At 35.5% G+C, this 13,856-nt stretch overlaps 1 protein-coding gene across 1 annotated transcript; it reads left to right on the forward strand.

The window, feature by feature from the left end:
* The first annotated feature begins 4,332 nt into the window (after positions 1–4,332).
* LOC112855193 (olfactory receptor 4K1) lies at positions 4,333–5,268 on the forward strand. The gene has a single exon (XM_025918742.2). The coding sequence runs from the start codon at positions 4,333–4,335 to the stop codon at positions 5,266–5,268; it is 936 nt and encodes a 311-aa protein (XP_025774527.1).
* Positions 5,269–13,856: the final 8,588 nt, after the last annotated feature.

The raw sequence follows: 13,856 nt of genomic DNA on the forward strand, positions 1-13,856 counted from the left end.
GTTCATGGTTGAAAAACCAATTGCTGGCTGGTTGTCGGTGAAAATCTAATAATATTTTGCTTTCCTAGGTACCAAATAGTTGGTTAAAACATAACACACCTTTTTTTCTTTTCCCTTTCAGGAAAGGTAATTTTGTAAAACATAATTACTCCCACTGCAGGGTGACAACAGATTTCTAACGAGTAATTTCTCACTTCCCCAGTGAAATGAGTTTCCTAGAATGAGGAAGAAGGCTTTATATTGCCTTAACTTAGGAGACTGTAATTGTATGGTCCAGGAGCAGAGGAGGAGCCTCACTACCTCAGGGCACAGCCTGAAGGGCTTGCTTCTGCTCAGCTTAGTGCAGAGACCAAGTTAAAATGCCTCAAGAATATATTGCACATATTTTCTGTATGAAGACTCAAAAGAAAGTGGGAAGCTAAGAAACTAACTGTGGGACACAAAATTTGGAGAAAATAAGGAAGAACTAAAGGACTGGGAGAAATCATTAAAGTGCAAATACTTCACATGCATTTGATCATTGTGTTTAGACTAACTGATTTGTAAATTGTCTTCTAGATGCAAAATCAACAACTGGAAGATAGCAAAGGAAAGGTTATTGTGGTCTCAAACTGGAAACTCTACCTAGAAGAGGGAAATGCCTGCTCTCCATTTCTTTGTTAATTTCCCTCTGCATTGGCTTAAGGTAGCTCTGATTAACAGGGTCAGCATCTGATAAACAAAGGGAAGTATACCATAACCATTATCTGTCCTTTCTCTGCTCCTCTCATGCTTTCTATTCAGAGAATATTTAGCCATTTGTTAAGCAATTATTTATTGACCAAAGGAATAGATATACAAAGTAGGTAAGTAAGGGTTAACCCTTATTGCTTTTTGCTGCTAGGCTTACAGGTAATCAACTATTATAAGACAAAATAATGAAAAGAAAAATTATGCATGTTTAACAGTTTTAAGGGCAAAGAGAGAGGGAGACACAGAATCTGAAGCAGCCTCCAGACTCTGAGCTGTCAGCACAGACCCCAATGCACGGCTTGAACTCAGGAACTGCAGGGCCATGACCTAAGCTGAAGTGGCACACTCAATAGACTGAGCCACCCAGGTGCCCCTGATGTAATATCATTTTCTATATATCAAACTTTATATTACGTCAGGAATGGGGAATTCTCTGTTTATTTTGTGATCTGAAAACATTTTATCTCTGAAGTATACTAGCAATTAAAAAGTGAATGACTCATTAATGGAGAAGATTCTGGGTGTTCTGTGCATAGTACAAGGAATTCTGGGTGACTTGTATAAACTTCACATTTCCATATTATAACTCTGCACTTAAGAATTTTATAGATGGGAGCGCCTGGGTGGCTCAGTCAGTTGGGCGTCTGACTTCGGTCAGGTCATGATCTCACCGTCTGTAAGTTTGGGCTCCACATCGGGCTCTGTGCTGACAGCTCAGAGCCTGGAGCCTGCTTGAGATTCTGTGTGTCCCTCTCTCTCTCTGCCCCTCCCCCACTCACGCTCTGTCTCAGTCTCTGAAAAGTAAATAAAAAACCTTAAAAAAATTTAAAAAAAAAGACTTTTATAGATAAAAAAAAGCCTTGGAAATAGTCTAGTTCTATCTCCTAAGGTCAGTCACACAACTATTAAGTGGTGTATATTATTTACCTTTTGTTTTTAAAAATATTTTTTCATGTTTTATTTTGAGAGAGAGAGAAAGAGAGAGCACAAGCAGGGGGAGGCAGACAGAGAGGGAGAGAGAGAATTACGAACAGGCTCCACACTGTCAGCATAGAGCCTGATGTGGGGCTTGAACCCACAAACTGTAAGATCATGAACTGAGCCACTCAGGTGCCCTATTATTTATCTTTTCTAATGAGGATCTACCTTAAGTATCAAGAAGAAAATGAGGTATAACAGTGAACCTGGTTTACTCCACTTGGATTAAGAAAATCAGTAAATTAGAGTAGAAAGGATTTTCCAGTTGGTTCCTGTATTTTGGAAAATGACAAATCTTATCATTCATTAGATATTAGAAACATGGAATTTACAGAAAACTTCATTTTCAGAAAATCTTTTTTCAAAGATAAAATGATCTTTAAAATTTGTATTAATACCACTAACTTCATCTAACATGTGTTAACATGAAGCTTTCCCCATCTCTTCCTCCTCCTCCACCTCCTCCTCCTTCCTTTCACTTTTTATTGTTATCTTACTAAATTAACATAATATTTGGCAGGCTTTACACAATGACTCAAACACTGTAAGAAGTTCCTCATGGCATCACCTTAAACATTTTAATCTTATCGTTTTTTAAAAATTATTAACTGTAGTTCTTTGGGATTTTAGGTCTTAGGTCTTTAGGTCTTTTTCCTTTCTAATGTTTATTTTCCTCCTTCTCTACACTTTACATTGTAAATATATGATCAGACATGTGAGCACTGTCTCCATCTTTCCACATGGAGATAAAAATCCCATAATAGAAGTTCATATGAAGGTCAGTTCATGCCTTATTTGCCTGTTTATATTCTTGAGTAGTTTAAGTTTTGGCATTATTCTTAAAACTAGATATCGCAATTCAACTGCAAAGATGGAAACCTGCGAAAGGGTAGGATTTAGTGCTTCAGCAACCGTAATGAAAACTTGTAACAGTTTAAACATTTTTAAATTGATATGTTTACCTGTATAATTTTGCTTTTAAAATTTTAAATATTGGGGCGCCTGGGTGGCGCAGTCGGTTAAGCGTCCGACTTCAGCCAGGTCACGATCTCGCGGTCCGTGGGTTCGAGCACCGCGTCAGGCTCTGGGCTGATGGCTCGGAGCCTGGAGCCTGTTTCCGATTCTGTGTCTCCCTCTCTCTCTGCCCCTCCCCCGTTCATGCTCTGTCTCTCTCTGTCCCATAAATAAATAAAAACGTTGAAAAAAAAATTTAAAAAAAATTTTAAATATTTATTATATTAGATATATATATATATCTTATATATATAGTTATATATAAGAGTTATAAGTTATATATATATAAGTTATATATAGTTATATAGTTATATATAACTATTCATATAGTTATATCTTATATATATATATATATATATATAACTATATATATAACTTATATATATATATAACTATCCATATAGTTATATATATATATCTTATATATATATAGTTATATATGAGTTATAAGTTATATATATATATAAGTTATATATAGTTATATAGTTATATATATATATATAACTTATATATATATATATATAACTATCCATATAGTTATATATATATCTTATATATATATATAGTTATATATAAGAGTTATAAGTTATATATATATATAAGTTATATATAGTTATATAGTTATATATAACTATCCATATAGTTATATGGAATATTTGAAAAAGGATGGTTTCTGAAAGTTGTCACAGATTTTGCTGAATCCAGGTATGTAAGATGTGTTTAGGAAAAGACAAAAAGCAGGGCCAGAATAAATTGAAAACATACTGGTGGTTCATGCAAAATCGATCTGTATGTGACAGAAGGTAGACTTTGATAAACTACTGTTAAAAGGATGAAAGAAACATTTTTAATCTTTACAGAAACTTTCAGAGTATAAACAGTGCCTCTTCTTTCCATAAATAATATGGCAAACTGCTTCCATTAAGCTTCTGAAAACACTGTCAAGCAATGTTTTGATGTTTATGACTCTCAATTTCAAGCATATTAATCTACTCCACTTAGCCTTTCTTTCAGGGCTAATTGCATCCATGCTTTGCTCCTGAGGTACCATTCCCACCTTCATTTTTATTGTTCCCTAGCATACCCTCCTCCAGCCAGGCCATTCAACAGATGACTTCGTGAATATGTCTTTCATACTTTTACCTTTAAATCTTTCTTCCTGTTATTCCTTTTGTATGAAACAGACTTCTCCTTCAGTTTTCGCTGCCAAATTCCAAATTTTTAAGAGGTTTTAGCTTAAATTTTATCTACTTCATGACACCTTATCTCACCATTCTGGCATAATTTCTTTTATCTTACTCTAGTATTTGTTATATTAATGTATCATTTGCATTTGTTTGTTTTAGACTTAATATTTTTATTTTTTAATGTGTGTATCTTATCTACCAAATCATGATACGATCCACAACGTACCTTTTCTTTTCATACTTTACTTTCCATAGCCATCACAGATGTTAAATATTAGTCAACTGATTATTAATAGTTTCATTAAACTAAATTGACTTTTAATTGAAATCTTACATTTTTTTTGTCTACATACTAGATATAATGCAACAACTGTTATATTTTTCTGATTTTCTTTTACTTAGGTAACAGGAGAGTGGCTATATGGCTCACACAAATGAATCAGTGGTATCTGAGTTTGTGCTTCTGGGACTGTCTAACTCTTGGGAACTTCAGCTTTTCTTTTTTGCCATCTTCTCTTTAGTGTATGTGACATCAGTGCTGGGCAACATCATGATTATTGTCATAATTTCCTCTGACTCACATTTGAACTCTCCTATGTACTTCCTACTCAGCAACCTTTCTTTTATTGATATCTGCCAATCTAATTTTGCCACCCCCAAGATGCTTGTGGACTTCCTTGTTGAGCATAAGACTATCTCCTTTGAGGGCTGCATGGCCCAGATACTCCTTCTTCACAGTTTTGTTGGGAGTGAGATGATGTTGCTTGTAGCTATGGCATATGACAGATTTATAGCCATCTGTAAGCCCCTACATTATAGCACAATTATGAATCGGAGACTATGTATAATTTTCGTATTTATTTCCTGGGCTGTGGGTATTCTTCATTCTGTGAGTCACTTGGCTTTTACAGTGGATTTGCCATTCTGTGGCCCCAATGAGGTAGATAGCTTCTTTTGTGACCTTCCCCTAGTGATAGAGCTGGCTTGTATGGATACTTATGAAATGGAAATTATGACTCTAACTAACAGCGGCCTGATATCATTGGGCTGTTTTCTGGCTTTAATTATTTCCTACACCATCATTTTGATCACTGTTCGTCGCCGGTCCTCCAGTGGGTCATCCAAGGCACTTTCTACATTAACTGCTCACATCACAGTGGTGATTCTTTTCTTTGGGCCTTGCATTTACTTCTATATATGGCCTTTTAGCAGACTTTCTGTGGATAAGTTCCTTTCTGTGTTCTACACTGTTTGTACGCCCCTGTTGAATCCCATCATCTACTCTCTAAGGAATGAAGATGTTAAATCAGCCATGCGAAAGCTGAGAAACCGTCATGTGAACTCCTGGAAAAACTAGGGATGACCATGAAGGAATATAATCCTGAATGGGAATGAAGAGACTCTACTGGATCACAGCATCATGCCAATTATCTTTGCTAATGATATGGGTTACTGAATTATGGAATTGCAGTTTTGTACTAAGTGCAAGGGTATTGCATAAAATCAGTTCCTGGTTTAATACTGAATATAATTTTAACCCATTTGCCATTGCTTATGATTCTAAAGTATAAATTATCTTGAAAACATTTGGTAATCCTTTTAAAATATTTATAAACTTAGAGACTCTAATCTACATAAAATGCTACTCATGTTACTAAACTTATGATTCTCTTCAACCCGAACACATGACATTTTTATAGCTTGCAAACAAAATATGTAAGCAAACTGAGCTTCTGATACCTTCAACTTATTAATAGCATTTTCCCATATATTGACATACTAGAAAGAAATGTGTTTTACAACACAGATTTAACCTCATTAATGTATGTTAGTTTATATTTTCTTTCCATACTGAATATTTTGGTCATTCATAATTTGGTTGTATAGACAGTTGATTCCTGAACAACATGGGTTTGAAGTGTATGGGCCCAATCATATGTTAATTTTTAAAAATAAATACAGTATAATACTGTAAATTTATTTTTTATGATTTTCTTAATAACTCTTTTCTTAAACTTACTTTATTGTAAGAATACAGCACATAATATGTATAACATATAAAATACGTGCTAATTGACTGTTCCTGTTACAGGTAAGTCTTCCAATCAAACTTAGGAGTTCAGTTTTGAGGGAGTCAAAAGTTATACCTGGATTTTCAACTATGCATGGGGTTGGTGCCTCATAATACCCACATTGCTCAAGGATCAACTGTATTTGGTTGTTTATAATTTTCCCTATCTCGTAATAGGTTACAGTAACATTTTTCTATTTTCCTTTAGATTGTTTAATATGCATTTATACTCATTACAAACCTTTTTCTAGCTATTTAGTATATCAGTAGCATATGCAGACCTTCCTCAAAGTATAATGAAGTTACATCCTGACAAACCCATTGTAAGCTGAAAATGCATTTAATACACCCAACCTGTTGAACATCATAACTTAGCTTAGGCTACCTTAAATGTGCTTAGAACACTTACATAAGCCTACAACTGGGCAAAACCATCTAATACAAAGTTTATTTCATTAATAAAATATTCAATATTTCATATAATTTCTCAAATACTGTACCAAAAGTGACAAACAGAATGCTTGTATGGGTACAAAATGGTGGTAAGTATATTGTTTGTTTACCGTCATGATCATGTGGCTAAGTAGGAGCTGTGGATGCCAGGATCATGAGAAAGTATCATACCAGAACATGAACAAAATTCAAAATTCAAAGTACAGTTTCTGTTGAATGCTTATTGCTTTCACATCATTGTAAAGTAAAAAAAAATTGATAGGTCAAATCATCATAAGTTGGGGACTGTCTGTATATTCATTTTCCAAGTTTACTTATTTTTAAGTAGAATAAATTGATTATAATGAATTCTTCATTATTCACAGAAAAGGTTTAAAAGTTCCATATGTACTTAAAATATGCCAATGCACAAAGTGACAAAATTATTTGATGACCAACTCTGAAATCTATCCTTTCCTATTTCTTAGAAAGCAGAAATGGAAACGTGAGATTCATGCTCATCATATAGCAAAGTTAAAAAAATCTATTATTATTGTTTCATTTGCTAGCCAAAGATTTTCTTATGTACCTCTCCCTGTGATTTGCATTATGAAAAAGGCCTTGTAACAAAAAGATTAAATGTATTCTAACAATGAAGAGAAAAACAGCCATTTAACAGAAAACAGAAGGCTTGCAACTGTCATCATTCTGGATTCAGTATTTTAATTATAAGACATTAAAGTTAGTGGCTATATGCATAGAAATTAACTCTGCATGCGAAATCCTAGTACAAGCTGTTTTTTAGATATAGACACATAACCTTTTAGAACCATATTAATACTTATTAGCTAAGGTTTCTTAGAACTTCAGACTTACTGGTTCATTTGTCCAATGTCAAACATGATAATGATCTTTTAAACTTGACTACTTTTTATGTATTTTTATACATTGCCAAAAACTTTTAAAATATGCAATAAATATTAATGCAGTAATTACATTGTTGACAGGATTTTTTTTCCTTTTAACTCTGCCTTGCTGATGAAAATGGAAGTATACTAATTAAGGTCTCATAAGGAAACAGAAAACAGATTTGGCAGATATTTTGAATATAAGGAACAACTATTCCTACAAGTCCTGGCAGAATTAAATGACATATAGGGGGACCATCAGCAGGAACTTTTGCCACCCTTATCCTGAAGGACAAGACAAGGGAATGGAAACCAGTAAGAGTTGAAGGCATAAAGGGTACCACAGGATCAGAGCAGTAAAAGATGTAACTCCTGCCAGAATTTTAGTGATGTGGCAGAGAAGTAGAAGTGGTATCAAACCATCCCCAAATTTATTAACTTAAAACAACAAGAATTTAGTTGTAAGTCCATTCTGTTCCATTGATCTACCTGTCTGTTTTTGAGCCAGTACCACATTGTCTTGATCACTTTAGCTTTGAAATATAACTTGAAGTCTGGAATTGCGAGGCCTCCAGCTTTGCTTTTCTTTCTCAAGATTGCTTTGGCTATTTGGGGTCTTTTGTGGTTCCACACAAATTTTAGGATTGTTTAAACTCTGTGAAAAATTCTGTTGGTATTTTGAGAGAGATTGCATTAAATGTGTAGAATGTTTTGGTCAACTTATCTCTGACAAAGCAGGAAAGAATATCCAGTGGAAAAAAAGACAGTCCCTTCAACAAATGATGCTGGAAAAACTGGACAGTACCATAGGATTTCACTCATGTGGAATGTAAGAAACAAAACAAATGAATATAGAGGGGGGAAAAAAGGAGAGAGGCAAACCATAAAAGGGACTCTTAACTGTAGAGAACAAACTGAGGGTTACAGGAGGGGAGCTGCATGGTGGGATAATTTAAATGGGTCATGAGTATTAAGAAGAACGTTTGACATTTTAGCAATATTTATTCTTCCAATCCATGAGCACAGAATGTTTTCCAATTTCTTTGTATCTTCAATTTCCTTCATAAGCTTTCTATAGTTTTTAGCATACAGATCTTTTAGATCTTTGGTTAGGTTTATTCCTAGGTATTTTATGCTTCTTGGTGCAATTGTGAATGGGATCAGTTTGTCTTTCTGTTGCTTCATTATTAGTGTATAAGAATGCAACTGATTTCTGTACATTGATTTTGTATCCTGCGACTTTGCTGAGTTCATATATCAGTTCTAGCAGACTTTTGGTGGAGTCTATCGGGTTTTTGATGTATAATATAATGTTGTCTGCAAAAAGTGAAAGCTTGACTTCATCTTTGCCAATTTTGATGCCTTTGATTTCCTTTTGTTGTTTGATTGCTATGCTAGGATCCAAAACTATGTTAAACAACAGCGGTGAGAGTGGACATCCCTGCCATGTTCCTGATCTCAGGGGGAAAGCTCTCAGTTTTTCCCCATTGAGGATGATATGAGCTGTCGGCTTTTCATAAATGGCTTTTATGATGTTAAGTATGTTCCTTCTATCCCGACTTTCTCGAGGGTTTTTATTAAGAAAGGATGCTGAATTTTGTCAAAGGCTTTTTCTGCATCGATTGACAGGATCATATGGTTCTTATCTTTTATTAATGTGATGTATCACATTGATTTGTGAATACTGACCAGCTCTGCAGGCCAGGAATGAATCCCACTTGATCATGGTGAATAATTCTTTTTATATGCTGTTGAATTTGATTTGCTAGTATCTTCTTGAGAATTTTTGCATCCATATTCATCAGGGATATTGGCCTGTAGTTCTCTTTTTTTACCGGGTCTCTGTCTGGTTTAGGAATCAAAGTAATGCTGGCTTCATAGAATGAGTCTGGAAGTTTCCTTCCCTTTCTATTTTTTGGAACAGCTTGAGAAGGATTGGTATTATCTCTGCTTTAAACATATGGTAGAATTCCCCAGGGAAGCCATCTGGTCCTGGACTCTTATTTGTTGGGAGATTTTTGATAACTGATTCAATTTCTTTGCTGGTTATGGGTCTGTTCAGGTTTTCTATTTCTTTCTGTTTGAGTTCTTTCTGTGGGTGCTTAGGAATTTGTCCATTTCTTCCAGGTTGTCCAGTGTGTTGGCATATAATTTTTCAGAGTATTCCCATAATTGCTTGTATTTCTGACTGATTGGTTGTAATAATTCCATTTTCATTCATGATTTTTTCTATTTGGGTCATCTCCCTTTTCTTTTTGAGAAGCCTGGATAGAGGTTTATCAATTTTGTTTGTTTTTTCAAAAAAAACTCTTGGTTTCATTGATATGCTCTACTGTTTTTTTAGATTTTATATTGTTTATTTCTGTTCTGATCTTTATTATTTCTCTTCTGCTGTGTTTGGGGTGTCTTTGCTGTTCTGCTTCTATTTCCTTTAGGTGTGCTGTTAGATTTTGTATGTGGGATTTTTCTTGTTTCTTGAGATAGGCCTGGATTGCAATGTATTTTCCTCTCAGGACTGCCTTCGCTGCATCCCAAAGCATTTGGATTGTTGTATTTTCATTTTCATTTGTTTCCCTGTACTTTTAAATTTCTTCTCTAATTGCTTGGTTGACCAATTGATTCTTTAGTAGCGTATTCCTTAACCTCCATGTTTTTGGAGGTCTTCCAGACTTTTTTCCTGTGGTTCATTTCAAGTTTCATAGCATTGGTCTGAAAGTGTGCATGGTATGATTCAATTCTTGTATACTTATGAAGGGCTGTTTTGTGACCCAGTATGTGATCTATCTTGGAGAATGTTCCATGTGCACTCGAGAAGAAAGTATATTCTGTTGCTTTGGGATGCAGAATTCTAAATATATCTCTCAAGTCCATCTGATCCAATGTATCATTCAGGGCCCTTGTGTCCTTATTGATTCTGTGTCTAGATGATCTATCCATTGTTGTAAGTGGAGTATTAAAGTCCCCTACAATTACCACATTCTTAGCAATAATGTTGTTTACATTTGTAATTAATTGCAATCTCCACATTCAATGCAATCCCAATCAAAATTCCACCAGCATTCTTCTCGATGTTAGAACAAGCAATCCTAAAATTTGTATGGAACCACAAAAGACCCCAAATAGCCAAAGTAATTTTGAAGAAGAAGACCAAAGCAGGAGGCATCACAATCCCAGACTTTAGCCTCTACTACAAAGCTGTAATCATCAAGACAGCATGGTATTGGCACAAACACAGTTTGTGTCCATTGTGTCTATTCCATAGACCAATGGAATAGAGTAGAGACTCCAGAATTGGACCCACAAATGTATGGCCAACTAATCTTTGACAAAGCAGGAAAGAATACCCAATGGAAACAAGACAGTCTCTTTAACAAATGGTGCTTGGAGAACTGGACAGCAACATGCAGAAGAATGAAACTAGACCACTTTCTGACACCAAACAAAAAAATAAACTCAAAATGGATAAAGGACCTGAATGTGAGACAGGAAACCATCAAAACCCTAGAGGAGAAAGCAAGAAAAGACCTCTCTGACCTCAGCCGTAGCAATTTCTTACTTGACATGGCTCCAAAGGCAAGGGAATTAAAAGCAAAAATGAACTATTGGGACCTCATGAAGATAAAAAGTTTCTGCACTGCAAAGGAAACAATCAACAAAACTAAAAGGCAACTCACTGAATGGGAAAAGATATTTGCAAATGACATATTGAACAAAGGGCTTGTATCCAAAATCTATAAAGAACTCACCAAACTCCACACCCAAAAAAACCAAATAACCCAGTGAAGAAATGGGCAGATGACATGAATAGATACTTCTCTGAAGACATCCAGATGGCCAACAGGCATATGAAAAGATGCTCAACATCACTCCTCATCAAGGAAATACAAATCAAAACCACACTGAGATACCACCTCATGCCAGTCAGAGTGGCTAAAATGAACAAATCAGGAGACTATCAATGCTGGAGAGGATGTGGAGAAAAGGGAACTCTCTTGCACTGTTGGTGGGAATGCAAACTAGTGCAGCTGTTCTGGAAAACAGTGTGGAGGTTCCTCAGAAATTAAAAATAGATCTACCCTATGACCCAGCAGTAGGACTGCTAGGAATTTACCCAAGAGATACAGGAGTGCTGATGCATAGGGCCACTTGTACTCCAATGTTTATAGCAGCACTTTCAAAAATAGCCAAATTATGGAAAGAGCCTAAATGTCCATCAACTGACGAATGGATAAAGAAATTGTGGTTTATATACACAATGGAATACTACTTGGCAGTGAGAAAGAATGAAATCTGTCCTTTTGTAGCAACGTCGATGGAACTGGAGAGTGTGATGCTAAGTGAAATAAATCCTACAGAGAAAGACAGATACCATATGTTTTCACTCTTATGTGGATCCTGAGAAACTTAACAGAAGACCATGGGGGAGGGGAAGGGGAAAAATTACAGAGAGGGAAGGAGGCAAACCATAAGAGACTCTTGGACACGGAGAATAAACTGAGGGTTGATGGGGGTGGGAGAGAGGGGAAAGTGGGTGATGGGCACTGAGGAGGGCACAAGTTGGAATGAACACTGGGTGTTGTATGGAAACCAATTTGGCAATAAATTTCATATTAAAAAAATGAGAGCATTTGTTTTGATGAGCACTAGGTGTTGTATATAAGGATGAATCACTAAATCCTACAACAGAAACTATGTTATACTGTATGTTAAGTGACTGGAATTTAAATAAAAACTTGAAAGAAAAAAATTCCTTTTTAGTATAAGTATTATTGTGTCTCTGCTGAACCTTATGTATACCTGATTGTAGTATATTAAAATTATTGGCTCATAAAACAAACAAACACAAGTACTTAATAAATAAATAAAACAACATGCATTTTATATTTAATCACAAACCCATTGGGTTCTTTTTCTGGTCTGGGCCAACAAGTCTGATCTCTGCTATACTGTCTGGTGAGTCTGGAAACTGGAAGATTAACAATGACCTCACTCACATAGTTGGTGGCTGGCAAGTTGGCCATTGGAGCTTGCTATTAGCCAAGGCACCTCAATTTTCTCCATATGGCCTCTCATTTGTGGTTAGCTGCTTAAATCAGTCCTTAAGAGCTGATTATTAAGGTGGGGGATAACCTGTTGGTGGCTTGAAATTGACCATGGTATGAGTATTTAGATCACAGACACAAGGAAACACTACAAGTCAGGGCCCTCCTGTGCCCTAACCCAGCTGCACCTAGAACCAATTCTTAAATATTTACCAGCACACTATTGCTTCTTAAGCCTTAGAAGACCAGCTTGCACTCATTCACATCGTGGCCTCAAGATTTTAATGGAGACAAGAAAGGGCAGCTGCAATGCAAAATACTTTTGTGCTTTCTATTATCCTTTTGGACAGAACTAGACATACGACCGAGTCCAGAGTTGGAATATAATAGTACTCAGCAAAAAAAGGAAGCAACTATTGATTTATAAATGAATCTCAAAGGCATTATGTCGGGTAAAAAAAAATCCAGTATAAAGAGGAAACATATGATCCCATTCATGTGACATTCTCAAAACAACAAAGCTTTGTAGCATTTCATAAAAATAAGTAACCATTTCAAGGCCAACTACACATTCAATTATTCACTGAATCAATACTATCATTTCAGCATATACCATTGCTCAGTTCTGTGCCAGGTATAATACTTATCTGAGAGACTCAGATGTAAGCCAACAGTCTTGGGGTATAGAGGTGAGAAGGAAAAACAAACACCAACATGTAAACAAATGTAAATAAATTGTAATGAGTGTTATGAAGGGAGCAAATAATGGGAGATAAAAAAATTAAAAATTGGGAGTATGACAGAGGGAAGGGTGCGCAGATAAAGCTGTTCAGTGAAATGATCTTCCTCTCCTCCCTTCTCCTCTCCTCTCCCTTTCAATTTTTATTTAAATATTAATTAATCGACATAGAGTACAATACTGGTTTCAGGAGAATTCAGTGATTCATCACATATAACTTGCAGTGCTCATCACAACAAATACTCTCTTTAATACCCATCACCAGTCTAGCCCATCCCCCACCACCTCCCTCCATCAACCCTCAGTTTGTTCTCTAACATTAAGAGTCTCTTGTGGTTTATTTCCCTCTCTTTTTTTCCATCCTTCCCATATGTTCATCTGTTTGGTTTCTTAAATTCCAAATGAGTGAAATCATGGTGTCTTTCTCTGATTGACTTATTTCTTTTAGCATAATGCATTCTAGCTCCATCCATATCCTTGCAAATGGCAAGATTTCATTCTTTTTGATGGATTATTGATATTCCATCATATATATTCCCCACTCCTTCTTTATCCATTCATTAATCCATGCATATTTGGGATCTTTCCATAGATTGGCTATTTTTGATAATGCTGCTATAAACATTGGGGTGCATGTATCCTTTTGGATCTGTATTTTTGTATCCTTTGGGTAAATACCTACTAGTGCAATTGCTGAATCATAGGGTAGTTCTATTTGTAGTTTATTTGAGGAACCTCCATACTGTTCTCCAG

This window comes from Puma concolor, chromosome B3 (assembly GCF_028749965.1).
Source record: "Puma concolor isolate L17-30 chromosome B3, mPumCon1.1.hap2, whole genome shotgun sequence".
NCBI lineage: Eukaryota > Metazoa > Chordata > Mammalia > Carnivora > Felidae > Puma > Puma concolor.